This window comes from Lagopus leucura, unplaced genomic scaffold (genome assembly GCF_019238085.1).
Source record: "Lagopus leucura isolate 7727_CA_CO unplaced genomic scaffold, USGS_WTPT01 Super-Scaffold_100157, whole genome shotgun sequence".
Lineage (NCBI taxonomy): Eukaryota > Metazoa > Chordata > Aves > Galliformes > Phasianidae > Lagopus > Lagopus leucura.
The window spans coordinates 40,450,846-40,475,739 of record NW_024962334.1 but is presented as its reverse complement, the minus strand read 5'-3'; the positions used below and the strand labels follow the sequence as shown (position 1 = coordinate 40,475,739).

The 24,894-nt window shown below is 40.7% G+C and overlaps 1 protein-coding gene across 1 annotated transcript in view; it reads right to left on the bottom strand.

Annotated features, from left to right (window-relative positions):
- ADARB2 (adenosine deaminase RNA specific B2 (inactive)) overlaps positions 1-24,894 on the bottom strand; it is a 292,193-nt gene that overhangs the window by 75,037 nt on the left and 192,262 nt on the right. Inside the window, exons 2-3 of the mRNA XM_042888886.1 lie at positions 24,480-24,566; positions 15,446-16,353 (exon numbers count right to left, since the gene is read on the bottom strand). Coding sequence (XP_042744820.1) covers positions 15,446-16,353; positions 24,480-24,566 — 995 coding nt within the window. The remainder of the gene's footprint in view (positions 1-15,445; positions 16,354-24,479; positions 24,567-24,894) is intronic.

Here is a 24,894-nt window from a genome sequence, read left to right as displayed (position 1 = left end):
CAAGAAGGTGATTGGCAGCAGTACACATTGATTTATGAAACAGTTATTGACCAGTATAATAGCCCTCTGTAATGAGGTGACAGAATTGGTGGATGTTATTTACCTCAACTTTAATAAACTCTTTGACGTGATGTCTAATAATATCATCATAGACAAGCTGTCAATGTATAGATTAGATAAATGGACATTGGGTCAAAAACTGAATGACCCAAGCCCATGGTGATCAGCGACACAAAGTGTAGCAGGAGACCAGTCAGCAGTGGTGTATTCCAGGGGTTAATACTGGGTCCAGTCCTGTATAACAGCTTAATTAATGATCTGGATGATGAAGCAGAGAGTGCTCTTAGCAAGTCTGCAGATGACAGAAAAGTGGGAGGAGTGGCTGATAGACCAGAGAGCCATGCTGCCATTCAGAAGAACCTGGGCACTATGGGCAAGTTGGCAGAAGTTCAGCAAGGGGAAATGCAAAGTTCTCATCTGGGGAGGAATAACCCCATGCATCCCTGTACATGCTAGGGGCTGACAGGTGGAAAACAGGTTTGCTGAGAGGGACCTTGAGGATAAAAGCTGACTGTAAACCAGCAATATGACCTCATGGCCAACAGCTTCCTTGGATTTGCCAGCAGTTTGAAGGAGGTGATCCTTCACCTCTACTCAGCAATGATGAGGCAACATTTGGAGAACTGGGTCCAGTGCTGTTCTCTTCGTACAAGAGGGAGATTTGGATCTTTCAACAGCAATCAGAGAGGAAAGAAAACTAAAAGAAATGAAACAACCAAAAGCTATGGCATCAAGGTGCAAAATGCTGTATTTAATACTATTTTTAATTTCTTGCCTAAGTTTCAAGTTTAACTACAAAAGCAAAACTAGCTGGTGATGCAGCCAGTTCGTTTTTTTATAACTCTCTCTTTAGGCCATGCTGAGATATTTGCATTGGCATTAAAAAACCATTATAAGCAATTTAAACTCGAAATTGATCCTGATACATGAATATGCTCAGGTCCTCTTTGTATGGCCTTTCAATAGTTCTTGATTCAAACTGAGAACAAGCATCACCCTATAACACAGGAGATAATTATACTTTATTGATTAGACCCTCACGGTATGAATGGGAACAAGGCAGCTATTTGAGAACAGGCATTGATGTGGTTTTTAAATTGTAGTATCCGAGTCTTGTTCTTTCCAAATATTCCCCAAATGTAGTTCTCTAAATTAGAAAGCTGGAGTCAACATAATTTTGCCACTGGCATTCAGTGGAAACCAGTATGTCAATGCAGATTCACAAACGGTGATTTTATGTTTCCCACAGGCTTGTCCTCATGCTACCCACTTAATTTCCACCTCATGCTCTTGGAATATTGCCCACAAGGCTCTCAGATGTAATACAGACCATCCTCTTTCCCTAACACACAGCAACCCCCTTCACAGCTGCCTAGGACAACAAAGGTCCCTGTGTAATCCAGTGTCAACACAGTTGTCTTCAGTTTTGCTAAAGTAAGGATTTTAGCACCTGCTCCACCTATCTTATAACAAGTGTAACATAGTAGAATAATGAATAGACACCTGACTACATTTCCAGTTGAATCTCTAATCAATCATTTTTCAGTCTTTTGTTTTTTTTGCCAATTAAATCCCACAGAAATCAGGATCAGATATGTTAGGAAAAAAAAAAAAAAGGGAAAAAAAAGAGTAACAATTCCATGCCTGAATTTATTCTGCTGTTTGAGAGAAGGATAAATAGTTTTAATGGAATTATTAACAGTCCCTTGACTTAGCAACATACTACATTGAAAAACAAGGAAATTGTTCACAGATGTTACTGGAATTCACTTAAATTTAGATGATCAATTTTGCAGTTACTACCACAGGTGCAAGTAAAGTAAATGATGTCTTGTTCATTTCTGCTCCTTTGGCCCCACCAATCATGCACTGATATTTCTGGTTTTGTTTTTTTCCCTTGCCGTCTTGTCCCATCCTGAGACATGGGTTCAGACATAGGGAACATATTAGAGTTCAGTTTCCCTGTTTCATCAAGGCCATTCTCCAATGCTTAGCAATAATCTCACCCATTACTTTGCTCTGTGTTGTATAAAGCAAGAATAGGTTCACAGGTCTCATAGAAGCAAAAATGTTTCTATATTAAAAAAATAAATTAGTGCTGTGAATTCCAAACACACATGACAGAAATCTACTCCCTTCTTGTATTCTGTGCTCCTGCACCGATAGGTGATTGATGTTACAGTGCCCATTCATGATATAGAAACAAGATTTCTGGGTGCAGTGTGGTACTCCATAAAAAGGATGAGAGGCTGAGGACAGCCAGATACCTCAACACAAAATGCAGAGACTTCGTGCCTCTGTAGGCATGCCTCTGAGGTATTTCTTGAGGATCTCACTGATGCCATGTTTGCAGTAAACACAAGTCCACATCTCCCAGCCTTTCTGAGTGGGAGTAAGAGGAGGAAGCTGCCTTGACATAGCAGATTTTTGCACAAGCTCTACTTACCAGGCTGGAGCCAGGTCTGAACTGCTGTCAGCAACTGCACAATTCCCTCCCTCCTCCTAAGGAATCCCATAATGCAGCCATAGGGAAGCATTTCCTAAACCTAGGCCTCTGTGACTCTGCAAGCTTAAGCAGAGTCATACTTCTGCAAAAGAGGGAGTACAGTCACCTGTATGGAGAAAAGAAACCACCAAATGGAGACACCAGTATGCCTCCACGTGCTTTGCCATCATGCTGTCTGGCCCACAGGGGAGAATCTCCTTGTCCTCTGTCCTGCACAAGCTTGGGATTCTCTCAATTCTACAAAGCCCCTGCTTTCATGTTGTACAGATAGAGACTGAGTGTCTTGAGATACTTGCTGCTATCAAACACAGCTGAACAGTCTCAAATGTTATGAGGCACAGCAGAAAGCGTGATCACAGACTGATAATTTTGCTAGGAAACCAATCTGAAAACATGCACAGATACTTCTTCTGCAGAAATATTCACATCACACGAATGGTTGATATCAAGAAGGGAGATAAAAGGATGGGCAAACATCTCTGATGACTTCACTCACCCTTCCAGACAGTACACTGCAGCATCAAAAAATGTACTGAAAGAAAACAAAAATGTTTAGCTGGTAGTTCCATTCTCTACATGGACCAGAGAATCCCTGTGTGTTTCATTAGATGTGTCTAGCTTTGGACTCACAGAGCAAATGGTCACTCTACAGCCATTTTTAATAGTTTTAAAGGCTTTTTGTTCATGAAATCTACAGTGAAAAAAACACTATCTCTCTACCTAAATGTATGAAAATGCTGAGTGATGTCCAGGGTGTCCTTTCTCCCATGATAAAATGAGAATGACCTCTGTGGCTTCATTCAGGTTCCACCTCTCCTGAGTTATGAGCTGCTCCTCACTCCTAAGGTATAGCCCATATCTCACTCAAACTCTCAGCCGACCACAAAACTCTCTTCCAGAAAAAATTACTCTTCCCTCAGTCTGCGGAGGATTACCCATGTCAAGGGAAGTTATATTATTGTCTTTAGTGCTGCTAGGAATTACTTTCAGGATGTTTCAGCTCATTACCTCAGGTCTTCATCAGCTATTTTCTGAGCGCGGTAACCTTTGTGATGCAGGTACTGTATATATCTATCGTATTGATTCTGCTTCTTCTGCTACATTACATGCAATACATGTAAACAGATGCCAGTGTTTCACTCCCGGCTAACAAGGTGCAAAATGGTAACAGATCTAGCAGCTACAAAACGCAGATAAAACCTTGAAGTAATCAGCTGAACTGTCGTGGAACTAATGCCATGATATAGTGGAAGCAATTATTTGTACTTATATATCTTACGGTAAAATATGACGTGTTAAAACAACCCTGTTGGCCTTATCAAGGACGTATTTAGCTTCAAATGTTCCCCTCTTCATCAGTAACTAGTTATTAATTAATTAGATAGTGATCACTGTTGTTTCTCATACACACTTCTAGTATTATTGGGCTTGATTTTGTGCCTCAGCACACAGCATTGCTAATTTACTGCACGTGCAATCGTGTTAATGTGCTCTAATGCAGGCGATTATCACAAGGACGGGGCACCTAATATCTGACCCAGATTGTACTGAATTGTTCTCACAGCTGCTTCCTTACTCTCAGCTCCATCCTGCTCCCAGATGGGTGAGCAGACCATTCCCAACAATGGGAGCGTGACAAAGGAGACTGGAAATTAGCAGCAGGCAAACTGGAGCTAGGAAAGGGAATGAAGGCAGAAGATTTCAGGAAGCTGTGCATGACACTGGTGAAGCAGGTGAGTGAGGTGAGCAGCAAGAAGAGGAAAGAGGCTGTCTCACTGCTTCTTCGCTATAACACGGGGTAAGATGTAGTCACCTCATTTTTGGGGGCTGTTCTGGATCTGCAAAGTGATCAGTTCTGGTGGGAGTGAAGCTGCCTGCAGAGAGCATTGTACTAAAGGTTAACAAAGAGGAAGTTCTCTGTCCTCCTAACATTAGCGATGTTTACTTGTGTTTGCTAAATAATATATTTTTCAGTAGATTATTCTTCCCGTCTGAAGGCCTTTAGCGGGAGCAGATAACAACAGTGTCAAGAGAAAAACAAATAGTAGTAGAAAACAGACTTTATCTGAATTGCATTTAATAGGGGCCAGAAGCGGTGAACTATGGATATCCAGCTGAAGTAGTTCAGGCAGAGATAGCTGAACTTTTTACTGTGCCTATTTAAACAGAGAGGCCCGAACTGGAGATTAGCTATTTATCAGCTGCATGATGGAATGAGAAACAGCTGCAACATATTTCTGAGTAAGTTTGATATTTTATTCACTACAAATCCACAGACTCAAATTCTGCTCTGGTTTATGCCTGTGGGAATATGGAATAAAGGCATTAGCTTCCCACATCACTTTGTGGGAATGTATATTAGAGTAAATGTATATTAGAGCCCATGTATATTAGAGTAAATTTAGTTTATGTTGCCTCAGTTAATCACCTTAATTTCACAACCACGTAAAGAATTTTTAATATTTCTAATGCTAGCAAGTAGAGATGCAAAGAAATAAGCCCCCAGAATGCAATCCGCGGTGTGGGCAGCAAAACACAGCTCCCACTCCCAGAAAAGCATGTCCCTGTGTGTGCCACAGAGCCCTTCACTGGGATTTCACTTCTATCTGTGCAATAGCAGAAAGTTTCCCTCCCAGACTTGAAGTTTTTGCCTGATTTTCACCACAGGTGTGAGTTCTGCCCATCAAATCCAACTCCCAGGTTCTCATATTTTGAATATTAATTCCAGATGCCACTAAACTCTCAACATCTGCAGCTGGGAACAAGCAAACCACTGCTCTCACCTAGCTGCCAACACCTCACATTTCAAAAGGCAGAAATATTAGTTTGCAAACTGCACCAATATGAGTGTTTAATTTGCTTAGATCATATTCTATCAAAGGCATCTTGGAAGCTTCCTCTCCATTCCACCGTATTTTGGCAACATTTCTTTCTCTGCTGCTGCTCAGTTCAGCCTCACTGGCATTCAGGGTATCAAGGTCTCCCCATCAGATCTCTTTGATTTGCACAAGATCTCTTGTTCTGCCACATTGAAACTTTGCTCAGATATCTGCCTGATTTCAACTTGTTCACATGACAAGGCAGTGACTTTGCATGCAGGATTCTCACTTTCTAGTTAGGCCTGCTGGCTTAAATTTTGATATATAAGTCACATTTTTTCTTTTTGATGAATACAAGATTTAAAAGGAAAATTTATGCACTGTAACTTGTCAGTGTTTTGGGGAATGTTGTTCATTTACTCCTGTCAGTGTTCTCCAGAATGTGGTGGCAGCAGCAGTCTCATCCCTCTTGTGCTTTAATTTCCTTCAAAGTCAAAATGTAAAACACATAGCTTGCCCTGGAAAAGGAAAGGGCATTGCTGTTACTATGACTGTTATGATTGCAACCAAAAATATCCACAAATTTTCTAGTTGAGAGTTTGCATGACAATATTTTGTTTTTTGTCTTTCAAAACTTTTTTTCCCCCCAGTGGATTTTTGAGAAAAATATTACATTTATTTTATATAGAAAGAATTTTTAAGAGGTCTCACTCTCTGTTTAGTAGGCAGACTCTACAGGAAAGGCAAATACTATGCAGAGTTTCCTCCAGTCATGCTGAGACTGTTTGCTAGAGTAAATAGTAAATATTGCTGGGTTAAATCATGCGGAAACTTAGAAAAAGTGCATGAGTTATGGCCAGGAATAATGTATTGGGGCATTGAAGAAGGCATAGTTTTGAGGAAAACAAACACAAAATGGGCAGAGATGTCTCTGTGTTAAGAACTCACATCTTCTGTTCTGCTAATGTCCATGTAACTCTATATTATGATTGCTGTGCTATGATGAACACTTACAGTGATTTCCCCAAGTCATCCAGCACCAAAGACACGCTCCAGGAGAGCAGAGCTATTACCAAAAGCCAATATCAGAAAGTCATAGCCATCAGCCTACACTAATAATACAATGTTCACTCCCCCTGTGCACTGAAAAAAAAGATGCTGAGTGGCCTTAAGCTGAGGGAGAACATCCATTCAAAAGGCAGCAAAATATGACAGTCTTCTAATGCGTTGCCAGTCCTGTCTGGGAAAAGCAGAACTCTTGGGTTGAGCTTCTGGCTCAGTGAGCCATATGATCCATAACTATGTGCGTGCCAGGGACTTTTTTTTTCTTTTTCCCTTATCCTTTTTTCCCCTTTCCTTTCCCTTTTTCCTTCTTCTTTTTTTTTTTTTTTTTTTTTTTTTTTTTTTTTTTTTTTTGACATGTTAGCTGATAACTGCCCTTAGCAGCTGTGAGAGTGTTCTCCAGAATGGTGACGCTCATGAACCATTCCTCTTCTCTCCATCTTATCATATTATGAGCCTCTATTAGCATTATTATGAGAAAATGTCTAGGGTGAATCATGCTGCTGTTCCAAGTGGTACAACAGCCAACTTCTGGCTCGGGGGACAGTTCTAACAGCTATGTGATCATTTCCCATTTTCATTTGGATTACTGATACACAAGAACACAAACTCCAGTGAGGCTCTGATTTCTGTCTTCTGGTGCATGTCAGTCAACTATCTGCCCCTTCATTGCTGCCATGTGTACAAGTCTTCAAGGAAATTGACTTTTTGACTGCTGTGTTGTCAACCATTGCTTCCTTTTATTTTGTATCTTGCTTTTTTTTTTTTTTTTTTTGCTGTTATGTGTTGATGGCCACTGACTCAGTTTGCAGAGGGTTTATGTGTAGCCCAATCAGCTTTAAACAGGAATGTTCTATTTCTGCACTTCTCTGCAATAACCAGGACAGCCAACCCTAAAAGTTTAATTGTGCTATTATGAACTATTGTTCCATATTATGAGTGTACATGGGTCATTAGGCACAGAGGGTTAGACTGACTTTTCTGTGTGAAAGAAAAAGAGGGGGCTGATCCAGGAGTAATGAGTTTATTCTCTAATATCCCTGAAAGGATTTCTCCGTAAAAGTATGGGGCAGAGTTGGTTTGGATAAAAACTAATTATCAAACAAGAAATGAAGCTGGTGTTGCTGACTTCACTCTCCCTGCTGGACCCTGGAGACTCGCATTACTCATTGTGTTTAACCTAATAAAGCAATGACCCACATAGGAGGGAAAGGAGTTGTAATTATTTCTGTAAGAAATAGTGTCCAGTTCACAGAAAATTATCTGCGAAAACCAGGAGCTCTGCAATGAAATAGCACAAGAACCTAGAAATCATGGGATTTCAAGGCTACTTCTCTGAACAAACTGAAAAACACATTCATTTTGCTCATTTCAGTTTGTTTGTTTGGGAATGTTCTCTTTTGACCTTTAGTTTTAGAGGTGAACTAGGTAAAGAATAAAATCCTCAACCAAGGCATTCATAAAGCAAATCAGTGTGGCTTGGGTAGCATGGGTTCACGTGGGTGACATCTCTGTGTGGCCCTGATTTTAAGGTACCATTGCCTGATTACATGACTCATGCCTGCAGTAGATATGATGACATGTAGGTTAAGAACAATCATAGCTAGATTCTTTCATATCAAATGTCTTCTTGAGTGTAGAAGACAAAAAGGAAAACTGGAAAATAAACTCTGAGTTACTGATTGGAAAACTGGGAAGAATGAAAAAGTAACATGATTTGTCTGAAGGCAATATTGAAGTATTTGAAGTGAAGGAGGAAAGGTTTATAGCTACATTCCTATTTTATGTTTCTTAGAATTCAGCCTAAGAAGCTAGTGGGTATCACAATACATAGAGCATATTGATTGTTTTCATTGAATACAACTTTGTGGTGAAAGCAGACAGTTAATTTACCTACTCCTCTCATTTATGTTTCTCAGGAGTTCATAAAAAATGTTGTATATTAACAGAAGTTCACATTACATATGCTGCATGTGAAAAAACCTAACATTTTCTCGGATAAATTTTACTCCCATCAGAGACCTTAAAATCATTTTTGTTTACATAAAGTACTAAAGGAACAACAACGGATATTCAGCAAGTTCTCTAGCTTTTTTTGGTTTTATGAATGTCTGAACACATAAAGAATATTTTTTATCTATTATATCAAGCTCAAAGTCTGTTGCATTCCACTATTTCTCACCAATGCTAAAATTAAGCCTAACGCAGCTGGCCCAGGCACCACAAGAGGGAGGTAGGCATCGTCAAATGGGTGGGAGCAGCTCGCTCCTCATCCTCTGCTCATGGAAGGAGAGAGCTGCCTGAATAATTAAGGCTTCCTAGATGTGACTACAGATAAAAATAGAGAAAGAACGGGGTTTTGGCGTGAATGTAACACTCCAGCTCAGACTGAGAGGGCTTTGCATGGAAGTTGACCAAAGAAAAATCCACTCCGGGCGCTTGTATTACAGCTCCATTTAGTGGAGCAGAACGATCACGGCTTGTATTAAGTAGATAATAATGAAGCACCATAAACAATGTCAGGACGCAGGACGAAGCAGGAGCTTTAATAAGGTCCAGCTTGCCGGGAGCCTTTTGAAGTGTCCCTAGCTCCCTGACAAAGCCAGAAAGCAACAAAGGCGGCTCTGCCAGCTGTGAGAGTCCCTGCTTGAGAGGGAAGTTTTATGTGTGGATGACACCAGGCTGGAATTCAGCTTTCATGTAAAACCAGCTCTGCGCGACGCCAGAGCTGCGCACAAACTCTCTCTCCGTAACATGTCACAATAATTCTTCACAAATCAGATCCGTGCCACCAGTCACCACAAGACAAGGCTGGGTCAGTGTGGCAAACAGTGGCAGCCAGCAGAGTTCATACACCTGAGAAAAATGCCTTTACACTTCAAAGATTTTTTCCTTGAAGATATTAAAATTATTTTTTTCACTTCTATAAATGGAACCAGCCATTCATTCACCAATTATCACCATTATTACAGCTCTATCTATTTGTAGTTAGGCAAGCACTACACTTTTACTTAAAGACAAGTATAGAGGAGTCCTTTTGGAGTCCTGCTGCAGTTATTTATGGGCAGGGGGGAACGGGTTTGCAGGGAACTGAGGAGCAGATGAGTGAGATGAGGTGGGAAATATACATGTTGTCACAACTGAGCCTGTCCTGGACAGCCCTGGCACGGCGGATGCTGCTCTCCATCAGGATGGTGGAAGGCTGGAGCGGGGAATGTGGGGGTGGGACATGGATGTCCTTATGGAGCGAGGTGTTCTCACACTCACATGCTGTCAAACAGCCTCCCAGATGTGCCCAAAGACAGGCCCTGATGCCTTTGGTGGTGTATGAGTAGAGATGCATACACTGCCAGACACTTACTCCTGCAACAGCTAGCCAGAGTGTAGCTGATGCAAAATGATGTGTTACTTTGCAGTGATGACAGTACTTTATCTGCAACTCCTTAATGTGGCTATGCTTATGTGATGATACTGTAAGAGCAAGAGATCAGAGACCTTTCTGCCTTATTAACTTGTTTCTTCTGATTCCATGTAGGTAGCCCTTCTGCATCTCTTTTTGATCTTACAAGGATTATATACATTAAAACAAGGTAATTTCTTCATGTAAGACTCCAGTTGTAATGTCTGTGGGGCAATAATCACCTTTTATGTTGGACTTCTTTGAGGGGTAGGAAGTGGTCAGCTGTGAGCCTGGAAGTGATTGCAATCTTATTAGCAGCCAGGAGAATTACAGCAGTGTCCAGTGTACTAATGTTTTGCCTCTAAAGTGACTCTTTTGCTATTTTTTTTCCTTAAGAAACTGTAATCCTGTAAGTGTCTTGACTGCCCATTGCTCTGCCCATTTTCTCCCTCACCTACAGAGTCAGAAATAGATGGCTGAAAATCAAACATTGTTTGTACTGCAGAGGCATTTATTTGGTCCCAAGCATTTCCCTTTCTTGTGTCTAAGAGCTACACACATACCTATCAGCTGCTTCTCTTTGTGTGCAAGACAGACGGCTATAAAAAGGTACCTGGTCACTTGATGAGACAAAGCTCTTTGTATAAACACACTAGAACAGCTTCTCAAAACTCAGTGCCAGCTCTGTGCTGTCCGTATTTGCACCAGAGTGAAATCTATCACTGCCAGCCTCAGCCCTGGCTTAATTGCAACACAGATGACAGGGCATGCTTGCAAGAAAGTTGGCAAATGAGGATAGTTAGTGAAATAGAGTGAAGGAGGCAGGAATAATTGATACTGAATGGAAATGGAGTGCTTTACAACCCAGAGAAACAGGCTTTTGGAGGGAAGTAGATGAGAGGCATAGGACATACAGGGCTTTCCCTGACATGGTACTTGTTCTTCCCATGCCATTGTTCTTCAGGGTGATGCTGAAGACAGCTTGCAGGAATCCTTGACCTGCGCAGGGTAAGGAATCAGTGCAGTGTGGATAACTCAGGTAGTTCTAGTCTGTAAATGACACTTTGGAATTATAGGGGATTTAACTGGAATTTGATGGTTAGCTTTATTTGCAGCAGAAAAAATAACCAGCCTGCTTCTTTTTGGTGACATACACAGAAAACAAAGTGAGGTTTCACTTAAATAAACAGACAGCTACTGCTCTGGAGGCTCTGGATATGAACCAGCGACAGCAGCGTTAAGCAATTTCAAAGCAGAGTGAATGCGATTTTCACACTTATTTGCTTTTAATTTAGATCCATTTGAAATCCAAGCACCCCTCTATTACAGATTTTTTAAATGGCAATATTAATTAAGGGTTCTGCTGTACAGCAGTAAGAATGCTATTTAGACTGAGTGAGATAGATTGGAAGGACTACAAGATTAGAAAAACAATCTGTAAATTGGTCAGATTCAGTTGGGGGTCACCTTGATTTCCTGAAACGAGCATATTGCACTCAGAAAGTCCAGGAGTGTGTGAGCAGCCATATACCAGTGCAGCCTCATTAAGGCTGGCTGGGTCAGCGCTCCTCAGTGTCATCTCCCACTTTGGATTGCAAGAATATTAGTTACCAATGTGGAGAGAAATAATTGTCAGACTTCCATAAAAGCTGATAATTGAAGAAACTGCACATTATTTGATGGACAGTATGAGTTCAGACCAAGTATTCTAGGAAACAAGGAGCAATTATTTAGTGACTTGGAAATGGCGCACAGTGATGCACTGCAATTTCCATTCTCCTGATTCACTTTATCTCTGCCATTATTCATTAGTTTAGCAGCTCTCCAGGCTTCTTTCTTGGCTACTCAGATCAACGCGGTATGCCCAGCCCCACACCATCAATAGTATTTATCTTGCACTTCAGCAGCATAGCACAGATAAGACATCTGGTTTGTGAAAGAACACTAGCTGGCAGATTGATGGGCAAATCTTCTCATCACTTTAGCTGGTTTATCTCAGCTACCTCCTATTCACCATATATATGTTCAAGAGCTTGCAACCTCAGCTGTCATTGCACGTGTACGAGAATCACAGAAGTGAATCAAAGCCCTATTGAGAGCTGCAGACAAGTCACAAGCTAGATTATTTCGGATTTAAATTTTGAGATAATATTTTTTTCCTGGTGTAAAGCATGATTTTTCTGGGGGGGGGAGGGAAGAGGGCATAATTTTGCAGTCAGCTCAAACACACAGTGGAACAATGACAGGAAAGAAACTCAGATGTGCAGCGTTGCTCTGTTAAGAAAACACAGAATAATAGAATCGGTTAGGTTGGAAGGGACCAATAAGATCATCTACTCCCAACAATAATCATGTAAAATTTTCAAAATCTCACTTGGATTTTCGGCATTGGCAGGTGAGGGGCAGAAGTGGCAGCTGAACAAGCAAGTTGGACTGCAGCTGCCTAAGGGAATTAATCTATTTCTATCTTTGCTGTGCTTGCATTTCTTTGTTTTGTCTGAATTAGAAGAGATCAGCGTGGCAGGAATTTATGTCTATGCTCTACATTTCCCAGCAGTTCAGGAAGCCTCTTGTGTAACCAGTGCCTATTAGGACAGAGTAGAGGATATGGTGCCTTTTTTGACATCTTGCACTGAATCTCCCTTGCTCAGCAGGGAAAGTGGTTGTCAGGCTGAAAGCATGCCTGAGGGCCAGGCTGAGGAACACCACGTTCCCAGCAGCCATGATGAGCCAGGCACAAATGTCAATGGTCACAAGTCCAGCTGATAAGAACATGTAAAATTTTTGACACTTCCTTGGACAAAGTCAAATCTATAAATTGAGCACTGGTGGACAACCAGTATTGTGAGATCACTGGCTTTTCCTGTTTTCAGTAAGGGAGAAGTGAGGAAAGAGCATATTCTGGCCTCCAAAAGCTGCTGATGACAGCAATGGGAACAGGAACAGAGACACGCAAGGGCGGAATATTCTTTGGAGTTGAACACAGTCCTGTATTCTACACAGTATTCAAAAATATGGGTGAAATTTGCCTTTCCCTACTATTAATTAGTTAGCTATTTGATATCCTAATAAAATGAAGCATGCAAAAAGAGTGTTGTCTGAGTAGTTACTCCTTATTCTGTGAAGAAATTAACCCCCTCTAATATTTAAAACTCTAAGCTGTTTCAGTTTCATATTACTCTCTTGCTTTTAAATAGATTTGGACACAAACCAAGCTGAACCTACTAAAAGAAAAGTAAGTAGAGCTTTGAAAACATGACTTGAAAAGTGTCCTTGAAAATATGGCTCATGGAAGATCTGAGAGAGAGGAAGGATATGAAACAAGTTTCAAGGCAGCTGGTTCTGACCACAGCTTAACAAGAATAACATTCTTTTTGATATGGTAACCACCACTTTGACTGGCAAAAACAGCTAGATGGGCCAACTGAAGCAGTGACCAAAGAGTCACTACATGAGATAACAGAGCCAGAACAAGAAAACGTGCTTCTGGATTTAATGCTCCAGCTTCAGCCCAGCTGAAGTCATAGGAAACACATTTGTTAGTGTCACTGGAAGCTGGGTTGTGACATAAGTGAGTAATGCAAACTCGGGTTGTGTGTCATGGCCTCTATGACTACTCGTGAAAGCAATTAGTAAAGAAGTCAGCAAAAATCAGTGTTAAAGCTTCTCTCTCAATTAATATCCTGAATGCTGACATTAAAGGTGTCTGACTAATCTTTTAGTTGTATAGCACACAACAAACTCAAAAATAATGATGAAGTTAGTTCAATTACACCTTTTCACTAACAGAAATCTACAAAAAGGAAAAAAAAAGCCATAAAAAGAATAACTGAAGAATCCGTCATGTACTGTCATGAACAATTTGGGACATGGTTGGATGGAACAATCCATCTTCATGGAACGTGATTTTGAAGCCAGGGAACCAGGAAATAGAGAGATTGTGTTACTTGCAGTGTAGTTTTAGAATATGGTGAAGCATCTGTTAATGAATGCATGGTATCGGCCTGCTAAGCCACCCAACCAAGTTCACTGGGGTCAGCAAAGCAGACAATAGGATGCAAATACAGACTCCTCTATGTATTCGACTGTTAGGTTTGCAAGGGGAAGGACAGGCAAACTGGTCAAGACAAACAGCTTTTTTACCAGAACTAATTAAGCCAGGAGACAACATGGATTTATCATAAATCTCACCCATATTTCAGAGGAGCACTGTGTGGATGGAACTGACAGGTTGGCCACAGCACTCTGTGAAGATGACTGCTATTATTCAATTGTGTTAGTATCCCACTCGCACATGGAGTTTATAAACCAGAATTAAAGGGAAAGAGGTTAATGATCATGATGTATTTAAAATTTCTCACATTTCTCATATTTCATTTTTTGAAACATAGGAAAAAAATTCTAGGTTACCAGATAAAATTCCTGGATCCCACAGGCAATCATGTCACAGAAAGGATTCAGATCCTATACAACACCGTCTTGTTAATGAACATCTTTACTAATGTTAATGGGAATAGCTACTACCTATTTGCATTTACACACTACTTAAAGATCTTAAAGTATTCTTTCATATAATATGCCCATTTTTTATTACAGGAATATTGGATTTAAATGACTTGCCTAGGGTTTCACAGCAAGCCAGCAGCAGAATAATTCTTAGAGCTCCTAGTGCTTTGCAATAAATCCTGGACATTAACAACTCCCTTCAGAAAGGGAGCTTTGTGGTGGTAGATCACCTACTGGTGCTGGTGGATCAAACCTTTTATGAGAGTAGAAACAAACCAAGAAATTACATGAGCCCATGTAATGCTTCTCAGTATCTGTAAATCCTGGCTTCCTTTGAACCTAGAAAATTGTCAGAAGTCTGTGTAATGCTAAGATAGCCTTTGGCATAGGACCAACTATGAAATTTTTATGTGCAAAGTATGTAGCTCAGGTCTGTATTTTCTGTATGAATATAACTGTAATCTCTACATTTATCCCAGGAAAACTTCCGAGCTTTCACTATTCCCTATATTTTAGAGGCTTATTTAGAAAAAGAAAAAAAAGAATGCAAAACAAAAAGTAAGCCTATACTAAACAAAAATTCTTAACTTTTCTAGAGGCAGAAATTCTATTCTAGAATTGCAAAATTTGTTCTAACAAAGACACGTATCCTGTCATTGCTCTTTCCTCTGGATGGTGCTGTCCTCAGCAAAAATTAACTGTAAAAGGAAGACATGGGATATCCCTTTTACAGGGACTTCTATCTGTCAAGAAAGAGTCAGCATTGCAAAATGACTTGCTTTTTCTGCGTGTATCAATGTTATCATTCTCTAGCAAATGGGAACATCGACATTTCACCCTGCTTTCTGCCCTCTCATGTATGCCTCGCATGGAAAGGGCCGGCAAATTCTGCCCAATGATTTTGGGATACGATTTTTAAGCTTTTGCTTTTGTCAGATAGCTGTTTCTATGAGAAAATAGCTATTTCATTGCACAGCTTTTGCTATAATGTCAGAGGAGCCATCTGATAGAACAATAACAGCTATAGCAATACTGATCGCACTAATTGAATGAGCTCTTCCAACGTGGTGGTGGCTACACAGGAGCTCTCACCTGTGGCAAATGGTGACATTTACTCCTGCTGGGAATGTGGCTGGGCAGCCGAATGTTAAAGAGAGCCTGCAGTGCGGCCTGTGCTGCTTGGCCCTTAGCCAGCTTCTTGCTGCGTCCTGAGCCTTCAAATGTTCTCCCGTCTACTCGCACTGCCATCACAAAACTCTTGATGTGCTGCTTCTCCACGGTCTCCGACAGGCAGACGTACCGCAGGCCTGAGCGCAGCTCATTTAGCAGCACCACTGGGTTCTTCTCACTCTCTGCTTTGCATGCCATCTTGTGTCTGTTCTGCTTACCGTGGCCCATTAAGTCCAACGTGTGGCAGAGTAAGCGCCCATGTCGATAAGCGGTGGAAAGCAACTCGTTATTAACTGGGTTATAGACCGAAAAGTCCTCACTGTGTGTGGATGGTTCGAACTCCTTGAACAGAGTATCTGGGAAGTCTGCCTGATCAGAAGTGAAGTCCGTGGATGGGTTAATGCAGTTCCCCATGGCGAAGTGAGCTTGGCAGGCATTGGGGAACTGAACAAATGACTTCAGAGCTAGCTCTGCAGCGCGCATTTTGGCTTTCTTTTTTGTGGGTCCTGTGCCTTCAAACGTAAGTCCATTTACTTCCACTGCAACAGCAAAGACTGGAGCGTGCACTGGGCCTGTCTGGGAAACCATTTTGTATTGTAAACCAGGTTTAAGTTCATGCAACTGGACCAGAGCATTCTTTGGTGTCACTGACCATGATACTTTCTTCCAGATGAGTTGGAGTTTGCAGAAATGGCCATTATTTCCATCCTCTAAAGGCCTTTTTCTCTTACTACTAGGTGTTCCCCCTCTTGGCCTCTCATTGGACGATATTGGATGATCCTCCAGGTTGCCAATGTTTCGATTTTCCTTCACTTCCGCACTGCTGGTACCTGTCAGTAAAGAAAGAACAAATCTCGCATTACAGTTGTCATCAGAGCAGCTGACATCAGGTTTGGGGCTGGCAAAATATCCAAAAAAGAAAAAAGAAGTTAATGATAGATATCTTTGCTTTTCCTGTTTGTTTTTGTTGTCATTTTCCTCCTCAAAAAGTGCTTTACTTGTTATAGCATAGATTTTCTGCATATTCTGGATGATTACTTGTCCCTAAATCCTACTTCTATTAGTCTATAGCCTCCTGTTTTAAAAAGATTATGTCATTCAAAGATGAAATATAAGTGATGCCTTGTGACTTAAATAAAAAGCTGTATTCACACTGGATAATTACTAGTAGAAAGTGAATAGTTTGCAAAACTCCCTGAGGCTGAGATTGTTTTCCATAATCCATGTGGGTGAATGCTTATGAACACATTATTAGAAATCAGAAATGATTCACAAATGATTCGCAAATAGAAAAATGGGCAAATGCATTGAATAATTTATTTGCTATCAATACTTTGACCAGTTGTACTCAACCCATAGGCTCTTTTGTTGCTAACATCACAAATGCAGCCTTTCTTGCATTTGAAACCATAATTTAGTCTGGGCTCAGATTTTGGTTTAATAAGAAGTGAAAGTCTTTCCATCAAGTTCAATTGCAGATACTCTTAGCTCCCACATCAGCAACAAACAATTTTGCAAAAAAAAAATGTAGGTAAATCTGCATCAGACTATGAGAAGCCAGAACATCATGACAGGAGTGATTACTGATGTAAAGGATGATCTACGTCAAGGAAAGTGATGGGAGAGGGAGACTGCCAGGAAGCACTACTGTGATGGGGGAAGGGAATGAAACGACCATGATAGCTGTGGAGGGAGCACTCTGCTGCTGTTGAGCCAGTGAATCACACTTTGCTCCCAACTACACTTGTTCAATGCCTGTGCTGCAAGGCAGAGCTCTTTGCTACAGCAGATGTATGACTTGAGAACAGAGATTCATTTCACTGATGTCCCGAATGACACAAAAAATGTGCTAATACTTAAATAATTATCCTATAACATTTCTGTAGTTTCTGATGATTTTGTTTAAATGTATTGCATCTTGGATGCAGCCCCCAGCCCTGCAGTGACTTGCTTGTGGCAGATACCAAATTGGGGAAGTAAACAAGACCTTAATCAGCCCTTGAAGCAGCCCATCCCTGGAGCGATGCACCTGATCCCTTTCAGAGCAAAGCACTGTCTGCCTGCCTGCTGCATTCCATCTAGCAGTGCTTATGGAACCCTATCCATGTTTTGTTACTGTCAGACGTGATCTTGCCACCTTTGCAGGCTGCATTAGTCCCAAGCACAGGGAAGGTCTATGTGGTCTTAAAGAGAGGGCAGAGAATCATCTTCCAAACTGCTACAGGGCCATAGCTGTGTTAGCCTCTACCCTTTTGTGCAAACTGGCTGCAAGGATTTGACTGGTGAGCAGTTGGCTGTGCCTCCAGGAGCTTCTGCTGGAGCAGTATGTGTGCTGCAGCCCAGTCCTGTGCTGACATTATGAGAGCATGCAGAGAATTATACGAAACCAAGCATCCTAATTAAAAACTTCCTTTAATATCCTGATGAGCTGCACTTGCATCAGAATACTTTTTCTCATCAGAACGATAATGCTGCTCTCATGTGAGTTGTTTCAAAAAGAGCATCTCGCCGCTTGCATCTGAGAAAAAATTCTGATGAGACTGCACATGGGGCATCCCATCTGTATGGCTAAGGCTTTTGGTTCACTCTCATGGAAACCCTTCAGCGCACACCAATCTTCCAGCCTGCATATGTTTCACTGATGTTATTTGCTGAGCTCTGTACGTGTGAGAGGTGCTTTGCTGAGGCAGAACACGGACTGACAAATTAAGGCCTTCAGTGACTACAGTGACTAGTTAATTTTTACTTTGTAAAGCTAATGGGAGAGAATGAAGACAGGTGAGGAAAGAAAAAGAAATACATAGTAGAAAAAGGAAAGCTTCATCACTTGGCATTCACCTGTATAAAATTTGACATCTTTAAACCAGCCTAACTGGAAATAAGACATTTAAAAGGTCAGGTTAAGTAAGACACAAGGATAACGTGGTCTTTTCTTGTTGAGTTCACAACTCTATTTATGGAAGCTGTGATCTGAGGGGAAGGAGGCCAACTTTAACTTTGCTCTGTTTGTCTTGGCAGTGACTTTGGCCAGCCATTTTCCACTGGGACTTCCTCACGTTTTCATTCCATTCAAAATAGATTTTTACTTTTTTAAAATTTCTTTTTTATTTTTTTAAATTTTTTATTTTGACTCAGACACACTTTTATTTTGTTTTGTTCGTTTTAAGGAAGCAGATTGGCTTTTATATTTCAAACATCCTCTCTCCTCTTACCCACAGGGTTTTACAGACCCAGAAATGGCACATTACGATATAGTCAGAAAGTGTGGAAAGAAAGATAGTACGTGCTTCACACTGTATTCATGGTTGAAAAGAATTTGTATTGATTATGCACCACAGAATAGGAAAGCTCAAGGGTTATTTGTATTAGTAATTTGTATAGTATCTTTTGCAGCTATTTTTTTTTCCTTTCATAGTCAGAGTACCATAAAGCATTGTCCCTTAATCACTCTCACTAACACTTGATTAACTAAACATATGGGATATAAAATAAACATTACTTGAATTTGGTCCATGAAATTCTCTAGCGCAGTGTTCAGCCACCACAGTTCTCTCTGATGTAGTGAAAAAAAATGCAGTGATTCAAGTTTAAAACTTGAAGACATCAAGCACGCAAATAGATGGACACAAAGGTGGGTGTGCGTGAAAGTGAAATGTCTGTATTTATGATCTGCTTTTGCCTAGTCACAGTGGCAGAAATCCATGCAAGTGTCCTTACAGCCACTTGGATATCTAGAGACCCTACCCTGAATGACTGGGATGTAGCTGACTTCTTCATAGACTTCAGTGCAAGCTGCAGCAGGCCAGAAGTCAACATGTCACGGAAAACAGAGGCAGCTTCAAAAAGCTTGTAAGCCTGATGGACTTGCGTGATATCTGACAGCAGCCGGACAATGTGAAATTACTTTATACTTTCAGGTATCTTTGAAATAGAAGGTCTTTGAAATGTGCCTTTTATGAGACCTCTGTGTAGTAGACATGAGATTATTTCTCTAATGGTGGCATTCTATTGTGAAAATCAGACAAAGCAGGCAAATGACACCAAACTACATAAGATAAATACTGTAAGCAGATGTAATAGAACAATCACAAGCTATTTTAGAAATGAAGAGCACTAAAAGGAAAGGGGTAAGTCAGAGGATGCACACAGCAAAGATGCAAAACTGTGGATCATTTTCAGCTCTGTTAGCTCTTATCTCCTGTAATATCTTTGCTCTTCAGTTCCCCAACACATTCTCTACATTTGGAAGAAATGATAATCAAATATGTCTCTCCTATGATGAAAGGTAGGAAAATAATAAAATTGTAAGGCACCAGAGTTAAGAAAAAGGAGAAAGAAAAATATTACTTTTTTTTTTTTTTTTTGCAACAATTTCTAGTCTATAGTGTAATATTTCTAAAAAAAATTATGAACTGTCATATCTGCTCAGTAACTTTATTCATTGATTTCTGCAGTATCACAAACAAGGGGAGACACTGCAGACTTGTACTGGCTTCAATAATTGAATGGGAAAGAAGAAAGCAGTTAGTGAAATACATTTATTTATGCACTGTTCCTCAATCTACTGACTGTTCTTTCATGGTTTTCTTTTTTTCTTTTTGGTCATTATGCACAGTAGAGTTAACCTAGAAAGTCTGCATCATCAAGAGCTTTTCAGAACTATAATGCATCACTAATAATGACACTGCCTATGTCTCTGGGTCATAAGGGCTCTGCAGAACTACCCATCCGATACTCCACGCTACATTTGAAGAGATAATATTGTTCCTGTTGAAGGTTATTCTGCTGCCTAGCCAACTTCTAGGGAGGATGGGGAAGGAGAGGTGGTAGATGACATCTTCACTCTGGCTGGCATCTTTCAGATTGAGTCACAAGGGGCAGTACATTATTGAGAAGCTGTGATATTGAAAGAAAGACTGCAGTTTCTATAGTGTAGCGAAATTCTTGATTCAACTGATTTCTCTGATGCAGGAAGTTATTACTGTTATGAATGTTTAGCATTCACAAGGTTGCTACCAGTGCATTTTCCACAATACAGGTAGGACTTAATTTTCATTTTCCATGTTCTGCATTTTAATATCTAGCTCCTGTTTGACCTGCTTACATACAATATGTTTTTGCTGTTCATCTACATTACATTAACTGTGGAGGTTAAACAGACTGACTTCTGTAATTCCTGACATTCTTGAAATTAAAAATGTTTAAATCAGAAGCAATAGGTATGAACCTGTGAGCCAGAGCCTCATACCTTTGTACAAGGTCAGCTACTACGTCAAAAGCAATGTAGGGCTATTTCTTCATGCAAGCACATGACATTTTCATACACTTACTGAATTCATAATAGAGGGTTGGGGACTTTTAGGCTGGGGATTTCTAGGTCTGTATTCTTGATTTTAGAGTAGTAAACTTGTAGCTAACAGCAGGATTCACTCCTTCCTCTCTAATATGCAAGCACACATATTCCATAAAATCCCCATGAAAGAAGTCAGCATGGTAAACCTACTTAAGAGAAACCAACCCTGATCTCGTTGTTGCAGCTGTAGCTCTCCCCAACAGCCCAACAGCCCATAAGGCTCAGGCTGCTTAAAACAATATTGCTAGGATTTACTGGCGTGCAACAGCAATCTGTGAAGGGAAACATTACCAGTGCACAAAAGTACAGGATTTTGTTTAGTTAAACTTGGGACTGAAAAATTTTGGAAGTGTTTGCTATTGCCTTTGGCTGTTCCAAAATGAAGATACTGAACTTTGCCCTAAGTATTAACCGAAGTAACTGAAATTCATACACCTCTAGCACAGCTCTTAACAATGTGGGAAATTACTCACATGACCTGACTGAGCTTATGCTCATACTCTCATGCACTCTGTCCAAGTTAACAAATGAGTACATGCAGCCAACAATTTGGGCAGCTCTGAGCAGGAACACATGTAAGCACTTGTCTGCCCAAATCAGGACCAATGTTTAGTTTAGCTTTAAGCACGGGAGAGATTCAGATTCAGATGGAAGCAATAGATACAGTTTTCAAAATAAAACCAGGGGGTCTTATTCTCCTTTGTCTGCTGGTGTGAGATAGCTTGGGGCTTTTGTTGCTGGAAGAGTTTCTCACTGCATTTTTAGAGACATGGAGCTTGCTGTATCTCAAATGTGCCATCAAAAGCTTTGGGGCCTTATGCTGCCTGAAGAGGGATTTGACCAACAGGCTCAAAACTAAACAAGCTTCAAAACACTGAATCTTAGGCTGGGAGCCGCACATGAATTTTGCTGATTCTGAGATCCATATGCTGGGGACCATCATCAGCAGCATCTCTCCGCAGGCCCTGAGAAGAGGTATGTGCACCACATCTATTCATTTGGCACCGCAGCACAATGAGATCCACAGGAATCATACACTCCTGCCAGAGGCAGAGCCCAAATTTGTGAGTGTCTGTGTCAGGTGGTAGTCTGCATTGCTGTGGCATAGTGTAGATGGAACAATTCAAGATCAGGGCAGGCAGAGGTCTGTAGCATCATGAAAGGAAAGCAGGCAGTGAACAGGGCATGATTATTTACTGTTTCAATCAGTCCAAGCCCTGGAGACAGGAGATTTGAAGCAACAAAAGGGTGTACTTTTTATAACACAAAAAAATCACTGAACTGCTGCTCTTTGCTGTTGTTGAGACCAGAAGTATCAGCAGGCTCTGGAGAGGACTAGACAGGTCTGTTGGCAAACAAGAAATATGATGATTCAGGTGCAAAGTCTAGCTGAGTAAATTCCTTGTTGAGCACTAAAAAGATAAACTGAGGGGACAATCACCATTTAAGCATCCTTTTTCTCAGTGTATCACTAACAGCAAATGTTGAAGACAGAGTGCAGAGCTACATATCCTATTTCTAACCCTGTTACAATTTTTATACCCTTAGCTGCCAAACACTAGGAATATATAGGGTGTTCCTTTTCTCTCATGGTCAGTGTAAAGACTGCACTGGAGACTGATGATAGCCTACCCAAAAATGCCATTCCAAAATTGCCTAGAGTCTTCAGTACATTTTTCCAGCATTAGTTTATGGGTCATAAACCACATTAGTACTGTCTGTATGCTAATAAACACCAGTTGAAAATGCACTTGCAGTTAACCTGGTATGGCTCCCCTATTAAAGCAGGTCTAAAGGAATGTGAAACAGAACTTGGAATCCATTTCAGCTAGTGGGACTTTGCATACTTATTACTGATACAGCACAGTAAGGGCAGGTATGCTCTCAGAGAATGCACGGTTAGCAAAGATAGCCCAACCACTGCTCTACTTTGCTGGCATTCTCCTACGCTTTTGTTAAATTGTTAACACAAAATAAGTTTCTGTTTCTTCAGAGCAAATCACCGAAATGTCTAATTAGTACAGGAGTAGCTGCGTGCTATAGAAATTAATGGGATCTATACCATTATACAAGAAGTGAATGTTTGATCCAAGAGAGGCCTAGGCACAGTTTTCTTGAAAACAGTGAAATTTACTGTTTTTTCAGAAAATATCAAACCCCGTCCATGTGAGCTATTTTATAACCAGCACAGGCACGAAACAGTCTTAGCATTATAGCAGCAATAAGAAAATGGTGTTACAGTGTTTGGCTTGCACAAACTTCCTACATTACCTAAAAATAACTAAGCAGCACTTTTGGGAAACATTACGCAGGAGGTGCCTGCAGAAGCTCATCATGTGCATAATATGTTTCCAGTGTGCACTTCTCATATCTCTTCCTAAAAATGTAGCCTCCCTGGGACCAGTTCTGAAGGATTTTCAAGATTTTTTCACCTTTCCTAAGATATGCAAAAAACTGCCATTCCCTGAGCAGCAGTACAGAGTGATCCTCAGCAGCAGAAATCTGAGGGCTTTGCTCCTTCAAAAGCTATTCCACTTTGTGCTGCATCATGACCAAACCGTGGCAGATTAGCAACAGCAGGGAAAAAAAAAACAACAACATTCCTCCCACCCACTGCCTTTAATAGGGCAACATATCAGTGTGTGTCTGGCTGGGAAAAGAATCCATCTGGTAGGTGATACTAAGCTCAGGGAGTTGTTCACTTGTTTCAGAAAGCTTCCAACCCCTTTATTTATTTATTTGTGAATGATTCAAATTATGTTTCAATAAGCAGGGCTGGAAAACACATGATAATTGCTTCTGGATGATAAATGGAGGGCTCACTGAGGGCTGTCCAGCCCTAGCAGCACATTCCCGGGCTGGCAGGTGTTTTGAAGACCTCTCATCTCCTCCCAGCTCAGCAGCGCTTCCATCTAGCTCCACAGTCATGGTGCGAGGAATGTCAGTGCTATTTTTTGGGTGTAAGTGCCCCAGAGCTAATTTTGTATCCACAGTGCCCTGTGGCTAATTTTGTGGTTACATCTACGTAACAAACCCCATCATCCTGTCATCCCTTTCTCAAATGAATTTGGTTTCTTTTCTTTTCTTTCTTTTTTTTTTTTTTTCTTTCTTCAGGTGGATGGAGAAAAGAATCTTACAAAACCTGCAGCATTTATTTTTGCAAAAGTACTTTGTAATTGTGGAAGAATAAACTGAGGGGAAAGACATAGTACAAGCATAGTTTTGGCTTTTGTAGACTGGGTAAGCAAGCAAACAAAATAAGGTAATGGAAGAAGAGAGGAGGTGAGGGAAGGGCAGTAGCTCCATAGTCCTGTGACCCTGAGTATAAACATCTCTTTTTTGTAACTCTTTTCCCTTGTATCTGTGACACACCACTTACATTTCACCATCCCTACCAAGGGAAAAGTGGGAAGGTTGGCTGAGGTTAACGTCTCCCTTACTGGAGACCAGAGAATATGTCTGCACTCAGCATCAGAGATCTTTGCATTTTACATGAGGACTGGACTTAGGGCTCTTTGGAAATCTTTCTTTTCACAACTGCCCCAACACTACAGAGCTTTTATTTCTGGACTTTGTTTGCCTATAAAAAAAGAGGCTGCTTACTTAAATTGTCTTCATCCTCCATGGTGCTTGAACCAGGACTCAGATACTTGAAGGGTGCTATAAAGGTTGACAGTATGCTTACTTTTTCTAGAAGAAAACAAAATAAAAGACATAAATTCAGCATTTCGTCAACGTACCCTGATCTACTCCACACTTTTATTCAGTTGAAAACATCTTGGTAAGTCCATTTCCTTTCTGTTTTGCCCAACTCCACCAAAATCCATGGAATTGTAACACATTCATTACAGTTGGCACTGCAAATCCCAAATACAGATCTCTACTGACTTTTGTATATCATCATACAGTCATTAAGTTGGAAAGACCATTAAGATCATAGCGTCTGATCATCAATCCATGCCTGACTGCTCTAGACCATGTCCCTGCCTGCCACATCTACCCTTCTCATCATGCATCT